The sequence below is a fragment of the Peromyscus californicus genome, unplaced genomic scaffold, assembly GCF_007827085.1.
Source record: "Peromyscus californicus insignis strain IS unplaced genomic scaffold, ASM782708v3 Scaffold_9__1_contigs__length_137607984, whole genome shotgun sequence".
Taxonomy (NCBI): Eukaryota; Metazoa; Chordata; class Mammalia; order Rodentia; family Cricetidae; genus Peromyscus; species Peromyscus californicus.
The window spans coordinates 9877392-9892107 of record NW_026294617.1 but is presented as its reverse complement, the minus strand read 5'-3'; the positions used below and the strand labels follow the sequence as shown (position 1 = coordinate 9892107).

General features: G+C 44.7%; 1 protein-coding gene across 1 annotated transcript; it reads left to right on the top strand.

The window, feature by feature from the left end:
- The first annotated feature begins 2332 nt into the window (after positions 1-2332).
- Positions 2333-14509, top strand: Samd7 (sterile alpha motif domain containing 7). Its single transcript, XM_052730004.1, has 7 exons — positions 2333-2433; positions 3844-3968; positions 5065-5143; positions 6701-7314; positions 9168-9286; positions 10668-10778; positions 14315-14509. Exons 1-7 carry the CDS (start codon positions 2333-2335, stop codon positions 14507-14509), a joined length of 1344 nt encoding a protein of 447 aa, XP_052585964.1.
- The last annotated feature ends 207 nt before the right edge of the window (positions 14510-14716 follow it).

Genomic DNA, 14716 nt, shown 5'->3' with positions numbered 1-14716 from the left:
AGGATTAGAGCCCTGGGTCAGGGAAATCCACCCAAATGCAGACCTCAGCATGGCACACTCTACTTGGAGATTGCCAGACACACTCTCCACTGAAGACATCCCCTGCTCTGCAGTGTCACTCAAGAACACATCAGCCACTGAGACAGAGCTGCCCAGCTCACAATCTGTCAAGATGTGCAAAATAAAAGAGGTTACCCCGAAAATACAAAAGTTAACATTTAAAGACTCGTGGATTGACCATAGAGCTAAGCACTCCCAAAGTGGTGGTTTGGGGACAATGTGGATTTGGACTTTCCAATGTCTACCTGGGGAATAAAGGGAGAGCTCTGGTCACCCTCAGAACTCCTTGAAAATGTTCTGGCTGTATTTGCTTTACAACGTCATTTGATTTGAGGCAGTGCAAGCATCCTGTGTGGTATCGTAATGGTGGTTACATTTACTTCTGTCAAAACCCATGGAATACAAACCAAGAGTGAACACCGATGTGAGTATGGACTTTGTCAGCCGCTGATTGCAACAAATACACAGCCCGCACAGAACGTTGACGTAAGGGGCAACCGTGCTCGTCTGTGGGGGAGAACAGCCGAGAACACTGTACTCTCCACTCAATTTCTCGTGCACATAAATTGCTCTAGAAAACCAAATGTACACATACAATTAACAATTTGAGGCCTACACATGGTATGAGGGATATCATGAGAGAAGATAACGCTTTCCTTTTTGTGTTGTTATTATTATTATGTGTATCTGACATGTGTGTGAGTGCAGGCACACGAGTGCTACAGTGTATGTGTGGAGATCAGCAAAAACTTTGGGGAACCAACTGCAGAAATACAGTAAGTAGAAATAACCAATCAAAAAGAACTTTAAAAATAGGGAAATGAAGAAGCTATGGATCTGGGGGGAGAGATGGGCAGGGCTGGGATGAGTGGAGGGAGGGGAAACTGTGATTAGGATGTATCGTATGAGAGAAGAACCTATTCCAATAAAAAAAGAAATAAAATAAACAAGTGCCCAAAGACACTGCTGGGAGACCCATGGACTTGAATTTCTCCTCTGATCTGAAGAAGAAATTAAAGAAGCAATAACATCGTTAAATGCTGTTACATTTTTAGTTTTCAGACCATATAAATGAATTTAAAGCTACTTTTAAAATCAAACCAAATGACACACAAGAAAGAAAAAGTGAAAAAGAAATAAAAATCTTTCCATGAAAATCAGAGCATTTCCGACTTTTCTTTTTCTTGTCATGATGGGGATGAAATCCAGGGCCTCATGCGTGCTGGGGAAATCCCACTCATTTCCTCTCTCTGTCTCAGATTTTTAAGATGATGATTGAGAATGAAAGGGAAGCTAAAATGACCTGTTTAACCAGTACTGTTTAATATTTAAAATATTAAATGATACTAACAGTGAATGAGAAACTGTAAGACACACAGCATCCCTTTAACAATGGATCGTCCCCTTATCAACAGTTCACTGGTAATGTATGCAGACACGGGTTTGTATACACATGAATATAATTTGGTCCCTTGTTCTTATTAAACCATCTCAGGCAATCATCCAGAGTCCACCCCAATTAGATGTCTTTTTAGCCATTAAGAAGACCTTTCTCCTCATTTTCTCTTTTAATCTTGTCATGTATATAGGAATATTTTCCCAAAGACTGAACATATGGAAGGGCTTGTACATTTCCACCTCTGGAAATAGTAAGTATGTAAATAACTTGAAAGAAGGGAGCTGGTATTCCTGGAATCTTGTAAGGTTCCAGGACTGATTCAGTGTGACTATTGCTTGTGATGTGGTGTGGCATTGCCCTATGGACTCTAACAAATTCCAGAGGGCATTTAAAAATCAAGTTCTGCAGATATTATCAGGCACTTCCTTTGGGAGAGTTTTTGTATAATTGAAAGCTTAGTGCAGTCAATCCTCTCAAATGCTGTGAAAGTGTAAAGAGGTTGTCATTATGTTTAAGAAAAATTCAAGTAATTCACAAAAGTGCAGGCATGAGGACCAGAGTTCAGTGCCCAGAACCCACATAAAAAATTAAACAAACAAACCAAAGCAGGTGTAGTGGTGTGCGATTGTGACCTCGGCTCTGGGGAAGCCAAGACAGGAGGGTCCCTAGGGATGACTGCCAGACCTGGGTCCCCAAAACACAAGGTGGACAGCTCTTGAGGAACAACCTCCACACACTGTGCCTGAATGGGCACACACACACACACACACACACACACACACACACACACACACACACACGAAAATATTTCTCAGTAGGTATTTGTTAATGTGCTTGTTTCTTTTTAGAATTCCTTCAGAGTCAAGAGATCTGATGACAAACCCAGTGATGTCTGTGAACCCTTTAATGACACCATCAGGACATCAGAGGATTCCACTGGTTCCCTCACCATTTGGGCCTCCAATTGTGGACAGGTACATCTCTCCAATCTGATAGTTCAATCCAAAGAGAAGTCATCCTTAGAGTTCGGAACTGTACCATGGCACTCTGCCGGTCTAACCTCTAGAACCTAAGGCTCTACTTCCCTTTGACGCTCGTTTGACCTACTAACCAATAAATGATCACATTTTCTCGGAATGTGGCGGCAATATCAAGTACAAAAACTGCTGGATTGGTCTACCACAATAAAACCCAAATGGCTTAAATCCCAGATGTTTAGGGCTGGAGAGATGGCTCAGCAGTCAAAAGCACTGGCCACTGTTTCCAGAGGACAGGGTTCAAATCCTAGCACTCACATGGAAGCTCACAACAGTCTGTAACTCACCGTCCTAGGGGATCCAACGCCCTCTTCTGGCCTTCCTGCTACTGCACACTTGTGGTACACATCAGACAAAACATCCATTCACATATATTTTTTTTTAAGTAAAGAAAAAAAAAAAAAAGACACTTGAGTCTCCAGTTCTGGATACTACAAGTCCAAAATCACACTCCTGCCCAGTTAGTTTCTGGTGAGTCCTGCTTCCTAGCGTGTAGATGCTGTCTCCTCCCTGCGTCCTCCCTGTGCAGATGACGGGCACTCTCCAGAGTGCGCACCGCTCCTTGGGAAACCTAGTCCTATCAGATCAAGGCTCCACCCTAACTAATTCTATAATATCTGGATCCCTGGATGTCACCAAATCATTCTTTCAGTAGCAGGGCAATTATAAGTATTTTGGTTTTACACTCTGGCAACATTCTGGTTCCCTTCTTTGGAATATTTTGAAGCTAAAACCCAGGATTTGTCCTTGTTCATGGAATATGAAAATAAATAAGTTGCCCACTGAGGTGGCCAAATGTTTATTCTAGATGGCAAATGCCACTGAGGGAATCATTAAATATGAACAAACTGTGTACTCACAGCATAATGGCCAGGGTCAGTATTCCAACCATGCCTTCTCCAGTGAGACTTCAGGGCATTTGCACTTCGGTTTCTATGGAGCCCCAAGCAGCTACTAAAAACTCCAGTACCTAAGTAAATGTCACTTTTGTGTGGCTGTGACCACAATCCTGGATATTGGCTCACACTTCTGGAGGATTCTATCCCGGCAGGGGAGGCATACCACAGCAGAATAATTCACATCATGCTGGGCCAGAAAAGCGGGGACACTGGCCTTCTGCTCACTCTCTCCTTCGATTTCGTCACATTCCCATGAGATCCCAGCCGCATCTCCTGCCCTCAATAACCTTCTTGAATGCCCTAGTGAACCTGTCAAGAAATGTGCCTCAATTTTCTAGACGATTCTAAATTCAATTAGCTTAACAATGAACTTAGATCATCAAACTTAGCAATAAACTGTATAATTCCTGCCACATTCTCCTTATTTTGTGTCCTTTTTCCCTCCTAGAGATGTCTTAACCTCCAGTATAGCTCCAACTGATCCGAGCCAGTTTTGTGCTCCCTCCCAGTTTGGATCCTCTGTTGTCCCGAACGTGAATGTGCCAAACCCGCTGCCGGGTCACTTCTACTCAGGTATGAGCGGCGGCGAGTGTGCAGCGGCACCAGTAGGTGTGCTGTTGATGCTCAGCACGGGAGGCCTGGGCAGTGGTCAAACCCTCGCCCTTGGTGCACTTGCTTCCTGGGTTTAGCTTTCTAGGTACCACTGTGGGAGCAGGACTGAGTTGCTTAACCCATCCGGGCACCAATATGACGGCAGGCGAGCGACATTACCATTTTACTTATCTTTCATGTGAAGACATGAGGGGTTTCCAAGAGCATTCTCTGAGAGTAAAGTGCTTCAGGCAGTTTCTGACTTGAGATGAGGGTATCGAATAGCTCCATGTAGAGCACCTGATTAGCATGCGTGAGGACCTGGACTCAGTTCCCAGTACCCCAAAACCAAACCAAAATAATGAAATAGCATATGGTCTCATAAGTCATAGAGAGAATTTAGCTCTTATTCTGATTTTATTCTAGAGCTGTTTCATACAGGATAGTAAGTCACTATTTATAATAATGTGCTACATAGTTTAAAATTGCTGATGGATTTCAAATGTCTACACCATAAAAATAATAAAGATATGAGATGGTAAATATGTTATTAACTTGATTTAACCATTCTCCCAATGTAAGCATTTATCAAAACATCACATTGTACCTTAGAAATATATGTAATTAAACAGGACAAGAAAAGACACATCAAGGAGGCATAGACCATCTTCTCCCTTTTGAAGTATAACAGGAAAAGGCCACCAGTCACGAGACTGACAATTCAAGAAAAAACTGAAACGTTATCTGCTGTTGATCTGGTGGCATTTATCAGGTTCTAGGCAAATAGTGTAAGATTCTGACACCATTTACTACATGCCAGTCCGGCTTAGGGGTTTCTGCAGATTCTGTTTTGAATTCCTTTATTTATTTTTATTTTTTTTTTTTTTTGTTTTTTGAGACAGGGTTTCTCTGTGTAGCTTTGCGCCTTTCCTGGGACTCACTTGGTAGCCCAGGCTGGCCTCGAACTCACAGAGATTGAATTCCTTTATTATTTTCAAGTCTATGTCTCTAATTTGATTATGGGATGGGGTGGTTCTCTCTCTCTCTCTCTCCCTCCCTCCTCCCTTCTTCTCTCAAGGCTGGGGCATTTTACCACCTGAACCCATAAAGGCCATGCCCACAAGGAATGAGATGATGGAAAGGCATCACACTGCCAGGTAATTTAATAATATTGTTTTATTTGTCTCCTACTCAATTCATCTGAGCTTGTTTTAAGTAAATTAAATAAATACATATAAATACAATAGAAGAACATAAGAGACATGATGAGGAACACACACCATCTACACACATGTACTGATCATTTACAGAAAGTACTTCAGGAACATCATACAATAAATTATACAAACATGTATATACAAGCTTTTTAATAATAAAAAGAAGATTGAAAAGCAGACAGTGGGGTCTGGGGATTAGAAAGTTTAGTGAGAACATTTGCTTTGCAAACATGAGGTCTTGAGATGAGATCCTTGGCATCCACACAAAAAGTTGGGTGTGACCACACACGTTTTAAATCCCAGGGATCGGAGGTTTGCTGTCCAACCAGCCTAGCCAAAAACAGGTGAGCTGCCATATGAGTAAAAGACCCATCTTGAGGGAACAGGATAGTGACATAGGAGGAGAGGTCAGGAGGGCACCCAAGGTCCTCCTGCTGTCTCTGCACACATGTGCACACTTGTGCTCAGGCAGACACCACACACAACACATGCACATACCTCCCCACTCCACAAAGTGGAGCTAAGGGTGGTTAGATCTGCATATTTAATAGCTTTCCATTGACCCGTAATACAAAATCCTGCCTGCAAATCCTCTGAAATTCCCACTGGCATTTCTGTCTTAAATGGCTTCAGTTCTGCCTGAAGACAGGTGTGAAACTCACCAACTCCACTTCAGGGTGTGTCCCCAGGGAATCATATCAACCCAACAATGGTCTTCATCTGTAGTGGCCAGCAGCAAATAAAGAGCATCCATGGTGAACAGGGTCTGGCCTCAGGGAGAGGGAAGGTCCAGGTGGTCACAGGCCAATGAGCAGTGTGAAGTGAGCAGAAGCAAGCCTCCTTCCCTTGCCTGCCCACCCATCTGCAGTGACCTAGACCCACCAAGCAAGCACCAATTGCATGAGTCCCTCTAACTATCATTGTGCTACGGAATTAAACACCTTCATGAAGTTTAGTGTCTGGCAATAAAATGCTGCTGCTACATCACCCCCACACTTGCTAAGGCTCTGTGCACACAGGCAGACCCACAGCCGAGCCTCAGACTTGAATTATGACGCTCACCCCAACCCCCCACTTTCAGGCCTCCAAAGCCCAAGATCCTTCTACCTCTGAGAGGATTCCTGTCTCCATCAAACAGGCTTCAGACAGACACTGTAATCATAGGAAAAGCAAAAGGGAGAGCTTAGGGAAGGTGAGGGCCTGTTAAAATTACATTTCTGGGGCCCCAGGATGGCTCAGCAAATCAAGGAGCTTGATGCCTGGCAATGTGAGTTCGATCCTTGGCACACACACAGTGGACCAACTCCCTCATATTGTACTCTGACCTACACACACACACACACACACACACACACACACACACACACACACACACACACACACACGAAGGCATGCATGCACCCATCTTTCCATGCAGCCAAAATAAATAAATGTAAAAAAGAATTAGATTTCTAATGATTGTCTGGGGTCATGTAAACTATATCATTTTGTTTTTAGGGCAGAAATAGAAATGTATTCTCTTTACCACCAAAGGAGGATGGAAAGAATTAATCCCCAGGGACTCACTGGCCTGGGGATACCACTCTTTTACGGGTCGAGTTGCCTGGGTGGCCCTGCAGGCTTCCAAGGCAGGAGCGCACTGCCTGCCAGTGATCTGCATCTACACAGAAGCACCCCCAGACATCTTCAGGGAAACCCTATTCTGCTGACAACTAGACCACACTTTACAGAGTGCTGGGGCCAGAAATACCGACTCAGGAGAGGTCCAGTCTACCAGAAACCTCTAGAGAGCGACACGGAGAGTTTCAAACGTCAAACAGAAGAAAAAAGCTCAGGCCAGGTGCCTGATGTTCCCTATGAAGAAGAAGAGGAGGACATCAAGGATCCAGGAATCGAGGTAGACAACAGCCAGAAGTCAAGGGAAATGGATGAAAAGCCAACTTCAGGCCTCGTCAACCCCTGCAGAGAGCTCCAGCCAAGCCAGAGGAAACCCCCTTCCCTAGAGGCCAAGGCTTGGGATGGTGGGAAGGAAAAGCCCTCTGAACAGGGCTGTGAAGGCTGCGATGAACAGAACGGGGTTGGCCTGCCCGTTTCCATCCTGCCTCCGTCAGGTAGGTGTCTGGGGTCAAAGGCAGGTCCTCAGCAGCTCCAGGGTGAGGTCTTCCCACTGGGGAGGGAACTGTGACAGCCATGCCTTCACATGGCCTTCATTCTCATTTTCAGACCCTCCGTCTACCTCTGTCTCACCTCCACTTTTTAAAAGACTTACTTATTTTTATTCTATGCCTATGGGTATTTCGCCTGCACGTGCACGTGTACACCATGTGCCTGCAGTGTTTGCAGAGACCAGAAAAGAGCACTGGATCCTCTGGACCTGGAGCTACAGGGGGGTGTGAGCTGCCTGGGATCCAAACCCAGGTCCTCTGGAAGAGCAGCAGTGATCTTAAGTGCTGAGCCCTCTCTCCAGCCCTTCCACCTCTATTTTCTTCGTCCTGTTTTAAATGACTTCTTGAAGTCACTTTATTATGTCACTCCTCACAAGTCCTGTTAGAAACACCAGTCTTGATATTGCTGTACCAAAACCATTCAACACAGATTGAGAGGATAGATACGAGAAAGTACGAAAATTTTTAATTAAAATTTTAATTTAATTGTGAATTTCTTTAACACAAACTAGAGGGCTATTTTGTTATGGATTTGGGGGTTTTGTTTTGCTTTGCTTTTTATTTATTTATTTTTACTTTATGTTCACTGGTGTTTTGCCTGCATGTATGTCTGTGTGAAGGTGTCAGATTCCCTGGAATTGGAGTTACAGACAGCTGTGAGCTGCCATGTGGTTGCTGGGAATTGAACCCAGGTCTCTGGAAGAGCAGCCAGTGCTCTTAACCACTGAGCCATCGCTGCAGCCCCAAGGGCTTTTGCTTTAAAGTATAAATTCTATCTCCCTTGTATCCAAGTGTAGAAAAACTACCAAAAGCATAAACCATCAGTTTTGGAAGTATTATTGTACTACAGAGAAAATCTCATATTGGATAGCTCTAGAATTTGTTTAGGAAAAAATGAAAACAGAGAGGTTTGGCATGTCCCCGATGGTCGTAGCTTCCTCTCAGTGGCTGTGATGAAACAGTGTGATCAAAAGTAACTGAAGGGAAGAGTCTGTTCAGGTTACAGTTCTCAGGTCAGTTCCCGGCCACGGGCCACCACCAGCCAAGACAAGGCAAGAACTCAAGGCAGGAATTGAGGGCAAGCCTGCTTGCTACTCCACATGGCATTTCCTCCAAGGAGGGAATTCACCTCACAGACAGGAAATGTGTCAGGAACCAAGGCGGACACTGTTTGCTGTCTGGCGGGCAGGCTTATAATAACCAGCTTTTTTATATGGTTCAAGACCACCTGCCCAGGGCGTGGTGCTGCCCACAGTGGGCTGGGCCCTCCCACATCAATTAACAATGAAGACAGTCCCCACAGACACACCCACACATAACCTGATCCAGGCACTGCTTCCACTGAGATTGCCTTAGGTAATTCTAGGTTCTGTCAACTCGACAGTTAAGGTGAACTAGGTCACTGATGTAGCCACCACACCAACTACTCCACTATGAAGTTCTTGGCTCACGTTCAGATCATGATGGGCACAGAAGATCACGTAACGTAGAATTGTAGCATTAATATGGAAAATGAAGTTCACAGAGTCTTTCTGTCAGCACTCAGAGATCATAGAGCGAATCTGGAACTTCTCTGTTCGCTTAGTGTTTCGTCACTGAAGAGACCTTAAGAGAGGAAATAAGCATTTGATAGTGAATCTGAATCTCTTCAGGGAGTTCAAAAATTGGCCTGTATAAACGGAGCACACTGGGATGACAGACATTAGTGAGTTCATACAGCTAAACGCAAACCTGTGTTCTAAGTGTCTCCTTCTGAATGGAAATTTTATACCACATAATAATTTCTTTTCATGTTAAAGGAACACATGAACTGGTTGCCCTTAGGGAAAACCGTTCTTCGGCTGATATTCAGAAATGGACTGTAGATGATGTGCACAACTTCATCAGAAGCCTTCCGGGCTGCTCAGACTACGCCCAGGTAACTTGGTATTTTTGCAGAACTATGAAAGTTTAGACTATTTAATGTACAATGAGTTTTGTCAAACTTCCTACTGAAATCCCTACCATATGACATTGTCTCTCACTGGAGAGGTCTCTATGACTGCTGGACACAGGCATCAGAGAAACCCTGGGAAGCCACTATTTAGCTTAATTTTCTGTCCTGTCTAGACTCATGAGAATGGGACTCAGGGGCTAAATATCCAGAAAGAATGAGAAATATTTACTACAGAACCTAAATAACAGAAATATGTACTTTGTCCTAAAAAAAAAAAAAAAGGACAAAAAGAGACAACTCAGTCCATAGACTGTCATGCAAGTGAAAGGACTTGAACTCAATCCCCAGAACACACACACACACACACACACACACACACACGCACACGCACACGCACACGCACACGCACACGCACGCACGCGCACGCATGCACACATACACACATATACACACATACAAACACATATATACACACACATACAAATACATACACACACACACACACACACACACACACACACACACACACACAAGCACATCATATACATACACACATACAGTGGGAAGAAGTATCCGAATTTAGATTTATTGTTCAGGTTTACAGGGACTTCTACCTACTACTTTCTTGTCCTCTTCTTTCTGAATTAAAAGGCTGTCTGAAAATGAGGGAGAGCCCTGTAAGCTCTAAAGTCTGAGGAGGGTGGAGAAGATTTAAACAGAAAACTCAGAAGTGAGCATAGAAGGCTTGTGAGGCAGGTTGAAGCTGGACATTACCAAGTTAACCGCTACCGACCAGTGAGCTTTTCACATCTGCTTCTTTACCTGCCTGGATATCTACCCTTCAGCAGGCTTCCAGCTTCTGGGAGAAAGGTGTCATCACAGACTAGATTCGGAGCAGACCCTTCTGGAAAGGCTGGTGGATAGCTCTTACCCAGGCCTTCCTTGCCTTTTTCCACCTACCCTTAACCCAGAAGACAGAGAGGCACTGCATCTGCCTCCACGAGGGGCCATGTTGTCTGTGATGGCTCTTCCCCGATCCCTTAACTCCAACCATTTTCCCAGGGAGTATATCCAGACGCTGCATCAAGGCTACACAGTAAATGAGACATAGATGCTGCCCTCAGATCATGACTCCAGGTTGAGTGAGTCCAACAAACAGAACTACAGAGCATTCCGGATATTATGAGTTACCTGGCCCTAGAGCCCAGACAAACCAGCAGCTAAAGAGAGACTTACAAGGCTCTGTGTCACCTTTAAGCAGTCTTTTACATGCAAATACTCCAACACCAAACTATCTGCGCATGAGACACGGGCTTTACTACAAAACTCAGCAACCAGGCTAATGATTTTCGGGTTTCTTCAGGTATTTAAGGATCATGCGATTGATGGAGAAACACTGCCCCTTCTCACCGAGCACCATCTTCGAGGCACCATGGGGCTGAAGCTTGGGCCAGCACTAAAAATCCAGTCTCAGGTATGGCAGACAATTTAGTATATAGCAACGATGAAAAGCCCAGGAGAAATGGGCCACGTTATGGTGTTGTAATATTAATATATAGAATACTTTAGTGCCCCTTTCACCTTCCCCCCTGTAACTGAGGATGTGAGAGAGGTGAGGGAACCCGAAAACACTTGATGAGGGTGGTACACATTTCTAGATGCGGCGGGGAGGCAATAAGCCGCCGTGTGCTGGTGGATGGTTGCAGTTCAGTCTCTTTATAAAGAGAAACAGATCCTGATTTGTAGCTGTCATAGTGTCAATGACTCTAAGTGACAAGTTCATAAATGTCAGTGGATGCAGAATTGGGAAGAGACACACAGCAACACCTCATTTCTGAGTACACCATATGTAACAGGCATGTTGTATCTCAGTGTAAATATCTCTAAGAACATAGGTAGCAATAAACAATAATGACAGAAAAATTAGGTTTAAAGCAAGAAGCAATGAGCTCCGAATACTTATTACTTCCATTTGCCAATTATTTCATTTAGGCTTATTTAAGTTTTAATGATGGCGTGCTTTAACAACTAGCTTGCAAACTTCCTAAAAAGAAAAAGAATGGTAATAATTGGCTCCTGAGGGCTGGATAGGCCAACTCCAGCACCATCAACTGTCACTGACAGCTTCACTACCAGATTCCAACCTCTGGCTCTTCTCCCTGCTTGGCTCTTCCCAATCCAGAGTCACCCACATGGCGTGAAAGGTGACTCCTGCCTAAGACAAATCGTGTCACTCCTCTGCTGCAAACCCTGGAGTCCCTTCAGAGTCAACGTGAAAGCCGTAGCATTCGTGCTCGGCAGGCACAGCAGTGCAGCACTTGGCTGCTGCTCACTTGCTGCTGGCGGCTCCTTGAATGTTCGGACATATTCTCCCCTAGGGCATCACGCTGTCTGGAGGGCCCTGCCTAATGGCCTCATTCTTTGCTCCCTCATCTTTTGGAGGGTTTTCTTTGTTTGATTTTGCTTTCTTAATTGTTTTGTTGTTGTTAGGTTTTTTTTTTCTTTGTTCTGAGGGTCTCAGTCTGTATTCCAGACCAGCATCAAAGTTACAGAGGATCTCCTACCTCAGCCTTCGCAGTACTGGAATACAGGCTACAGCTGCCACGCTTGGTCCTTACCTCCGTCTTTGTTCGATTGCACCTTCTCACTGAGGCTTGCTCTGCTCACTCTATGTAAAGCCTCACCCTGCCCACCCCCCCTGTAGACTGCTGATGTCTCTCTCTCTGTTCTTTTCTCCTCATAACACTTCTGACCCCGACCATAAATATAATCTATTTGTTATATACAGTTTTAATTGTTATTTCCCTCTGTCCCCTTCAGAAGAGAAGGAATCTTTACTCTTTTGTGAGCTTAGAGCATACAAAGTCTCATAATAGATCATGTCTTTTTTTTAAAGAGTGAACTGTCTCAAATGAAACAAAAATCAACAATTAGTTTGTCCCCAAATTTGTGAAGGCCTGCACCTGTTTGCCAGAAATATTTACATCAGGACCTAGAACTTCAGAATGTTCTTTTAGGGCTGGAGAGGAGACTTGGTTGGTAAAGTGATGCTACACACGCATGAGGAACTGAACTTAGATCCTCTGCTCTCATGGGAAGACAAAAAAAGCTGGACGTGGTGGCGTGCACCTGTAATCCTGGTGCTGCTCAAGGCAGAGACCCCTGCAGCGCCCCGGCCGGCTGGGCTTACCAAATCAGCCGCAGCTTCAGTAAGACTTTCACTAAAAAACAAGGCGGGAAGCAACAGAGGAAGGCAGTCGGCATGGACCTCTGGCCTCCACACGCACCCCCTCATACACATAAACATGTACACACACATACACACAGCTCCTCCCCCCACATACATGCACACAACTTTTAAAAGAAAGAATGTCCTGCCACTATCATTTTTGTTTGTCTAAAAATTTTAGGATATAGAAATTCTTCTTTTTAATTTTATGTGAATAAGTGTTATTTCTGCATGTATGTCTATTGCCCCGTATGTGCCTGGTGCCCATGGGAACCAGAAAAGGGCACCAGATCTCCTGGAACTGGAGTTACAGACACTTGTGAGTTGCCCTTGTGGGTGCTGGGAATTGAACTCAAGTCCTCTAGGAGAGCAATAAGTACTCTAGTCACTGAGCCTTCTCTTCAGCCTGGAAACTACTCAGCAGAGCATGGGAGTACCCAGCTGTAATCCCAGGACTTAGGACACTGAGACAAAAAGATAGTGAGTTCAAGTCCAGCCTCACAGTAAAAAAGAAAGCGAGAGAGGCGGTCTACGGTGAGCACTCAACACTTGATGTCCTCACCAGGGCTCTGATGTGGTGCTAGGGGTTTGTTTGTTTGCTGTTTGCTTTAACTTCTTGTTTTAGAATAGTTTAAGAAGTAGTAAAGTTGTAAAATTAAGATAGACAGTTTTCCCTGCTCTTCCCAGTGGTAGCATGACATCTTAGGTAACAGGAATACATTTGTCAGAACTAAGAACTAACAAGGATACAGTGTGGAACTATGTTTAAGTGACTTCCTTTTCTTTAGTGAGGACACTGTCTCTCTTGGCATACTTACAGACAATTTACGCGTCAGTTCTGTTCGACTCTGATTTGTTGCTGTTCTTTTCTGCGTTCCCCCATGGGATAGCTTTACCTCCCTGAAAGCCAGTGGAGCGGTTAGATCCCGGGTACCATCTGCCAGCTGGGGAAGGCCCCATAAATAGCAGTTGTCAATCAAAGAAGAGTCGTGAAGTCCTTGTCACTGGGAACCAAAGTAGCAGAGTTGGAAGGCTCTGGTTAACACTCGAGAATTCAGAGGGCGAACAAGCAAGAGTTTGAATGACGTCTGGGTACCCAAGATGGAAACTGAGGGAATCCTCATGATAGTGGACATGAGCAGGAGTAAAGAACCACCCCTTGCTAGGACAGAATCCTAGAGGATGGATCTGAGTTGGGCATGCAAGGAAAAGGGCGGGATTTGGAACTCTACACATTAGCAGAGCACAGGCAGCTTTGGGATTTGAATCATGCAGATGTGGCCTGGTTTCCATGCAGGGCCAAGGTTGTCAAAGCAAGGGTGATGGAACCCCAGTGTAGGCCCCCAATGGTTAGTTAGCATTAAGGTACAGCTCCCACGGCAGCCTGATTGTGTCTCACTGGCGACCGGTAGGTGTTAGAGTTATTTCAAGAATTTTGGCCTGGTCCAAGAAAAGCTGGCTGGCTTTTGGTGGAGACGTAGTAGAGCGGAAAGGTGGGCTAGACCCAGAATGAGACTGATTTGGGGCCGAGGAACCACAGCAGAGCCAGAGAAGAAATGGAAACTGGGAGACACCAGATACCCAGTTTTACAGCTGTAAGGATCACATGACTCTGAAAAGCAAGCAAGGCCTACTACATACTAGAAGTACAACCTCCTTCATCTATATAGATGTTCCACGTCTGAAATTACCTCAGCCTCCCTGCCCCCTCCCCCATGGTTTGCAGGGTTTGTTATCAAAAGAATTCAGGCTTAATTACTATAATTATTTTGTCTTCAAAGGTATCTCAGCACGTTGGAAATATGTTCTGTAAGAAAATTCCTTCACTTCCCACCCATGCAAGGCAAGCATTTGATCATCCAGCAGACACATCCCCTCTTTTGGATATTAATTCCTGGAGTGATGGTTTGAGCGTTCCTTGTTCCCAGGATATAATGATTCCCAAAAGAACTGAGCAAGACAGTATGAGAAATTAAAAATACTCAAAGACCTTGGTCTCAACAATTCTCGCTCATATAAACCCTCCTCATTCTCGCTAATTGGACTCCCAGAGATCCACCCGGGGCCTAGCCATGGATCTCTGCATCCAGATCCCTCAGTAGTTGGATGGGGTTTCTAGCACGGGGAAGGTGAGGGGGGCCAGAAGGGGGAGAACAAGGGAATCCGTGGCTGATATGTAGAAC

Coding starts and splice junctions, on each gene's coding strand:
- Samd7 (XM_052730004.1), top strand. CDS start 2,333: ATGACAAACCCAGTGATGTCTGTGAACCCTTTAATGACACCATCAGGA. Junction 2,434..3,843: donor GGGCCTCCAATTGTGGACAG/GTACATCTCTCC, acceptor TTTCCCTCCTAG/AGATGTCTTAACCTCCAGTA. Junction 5,144..6,700: donor GAAAGGCATCACACTGCCAG/GTAATTTAATAA, acceptor TTTTGTTTTTAG/GGCAGAAATAGAAATGTATT.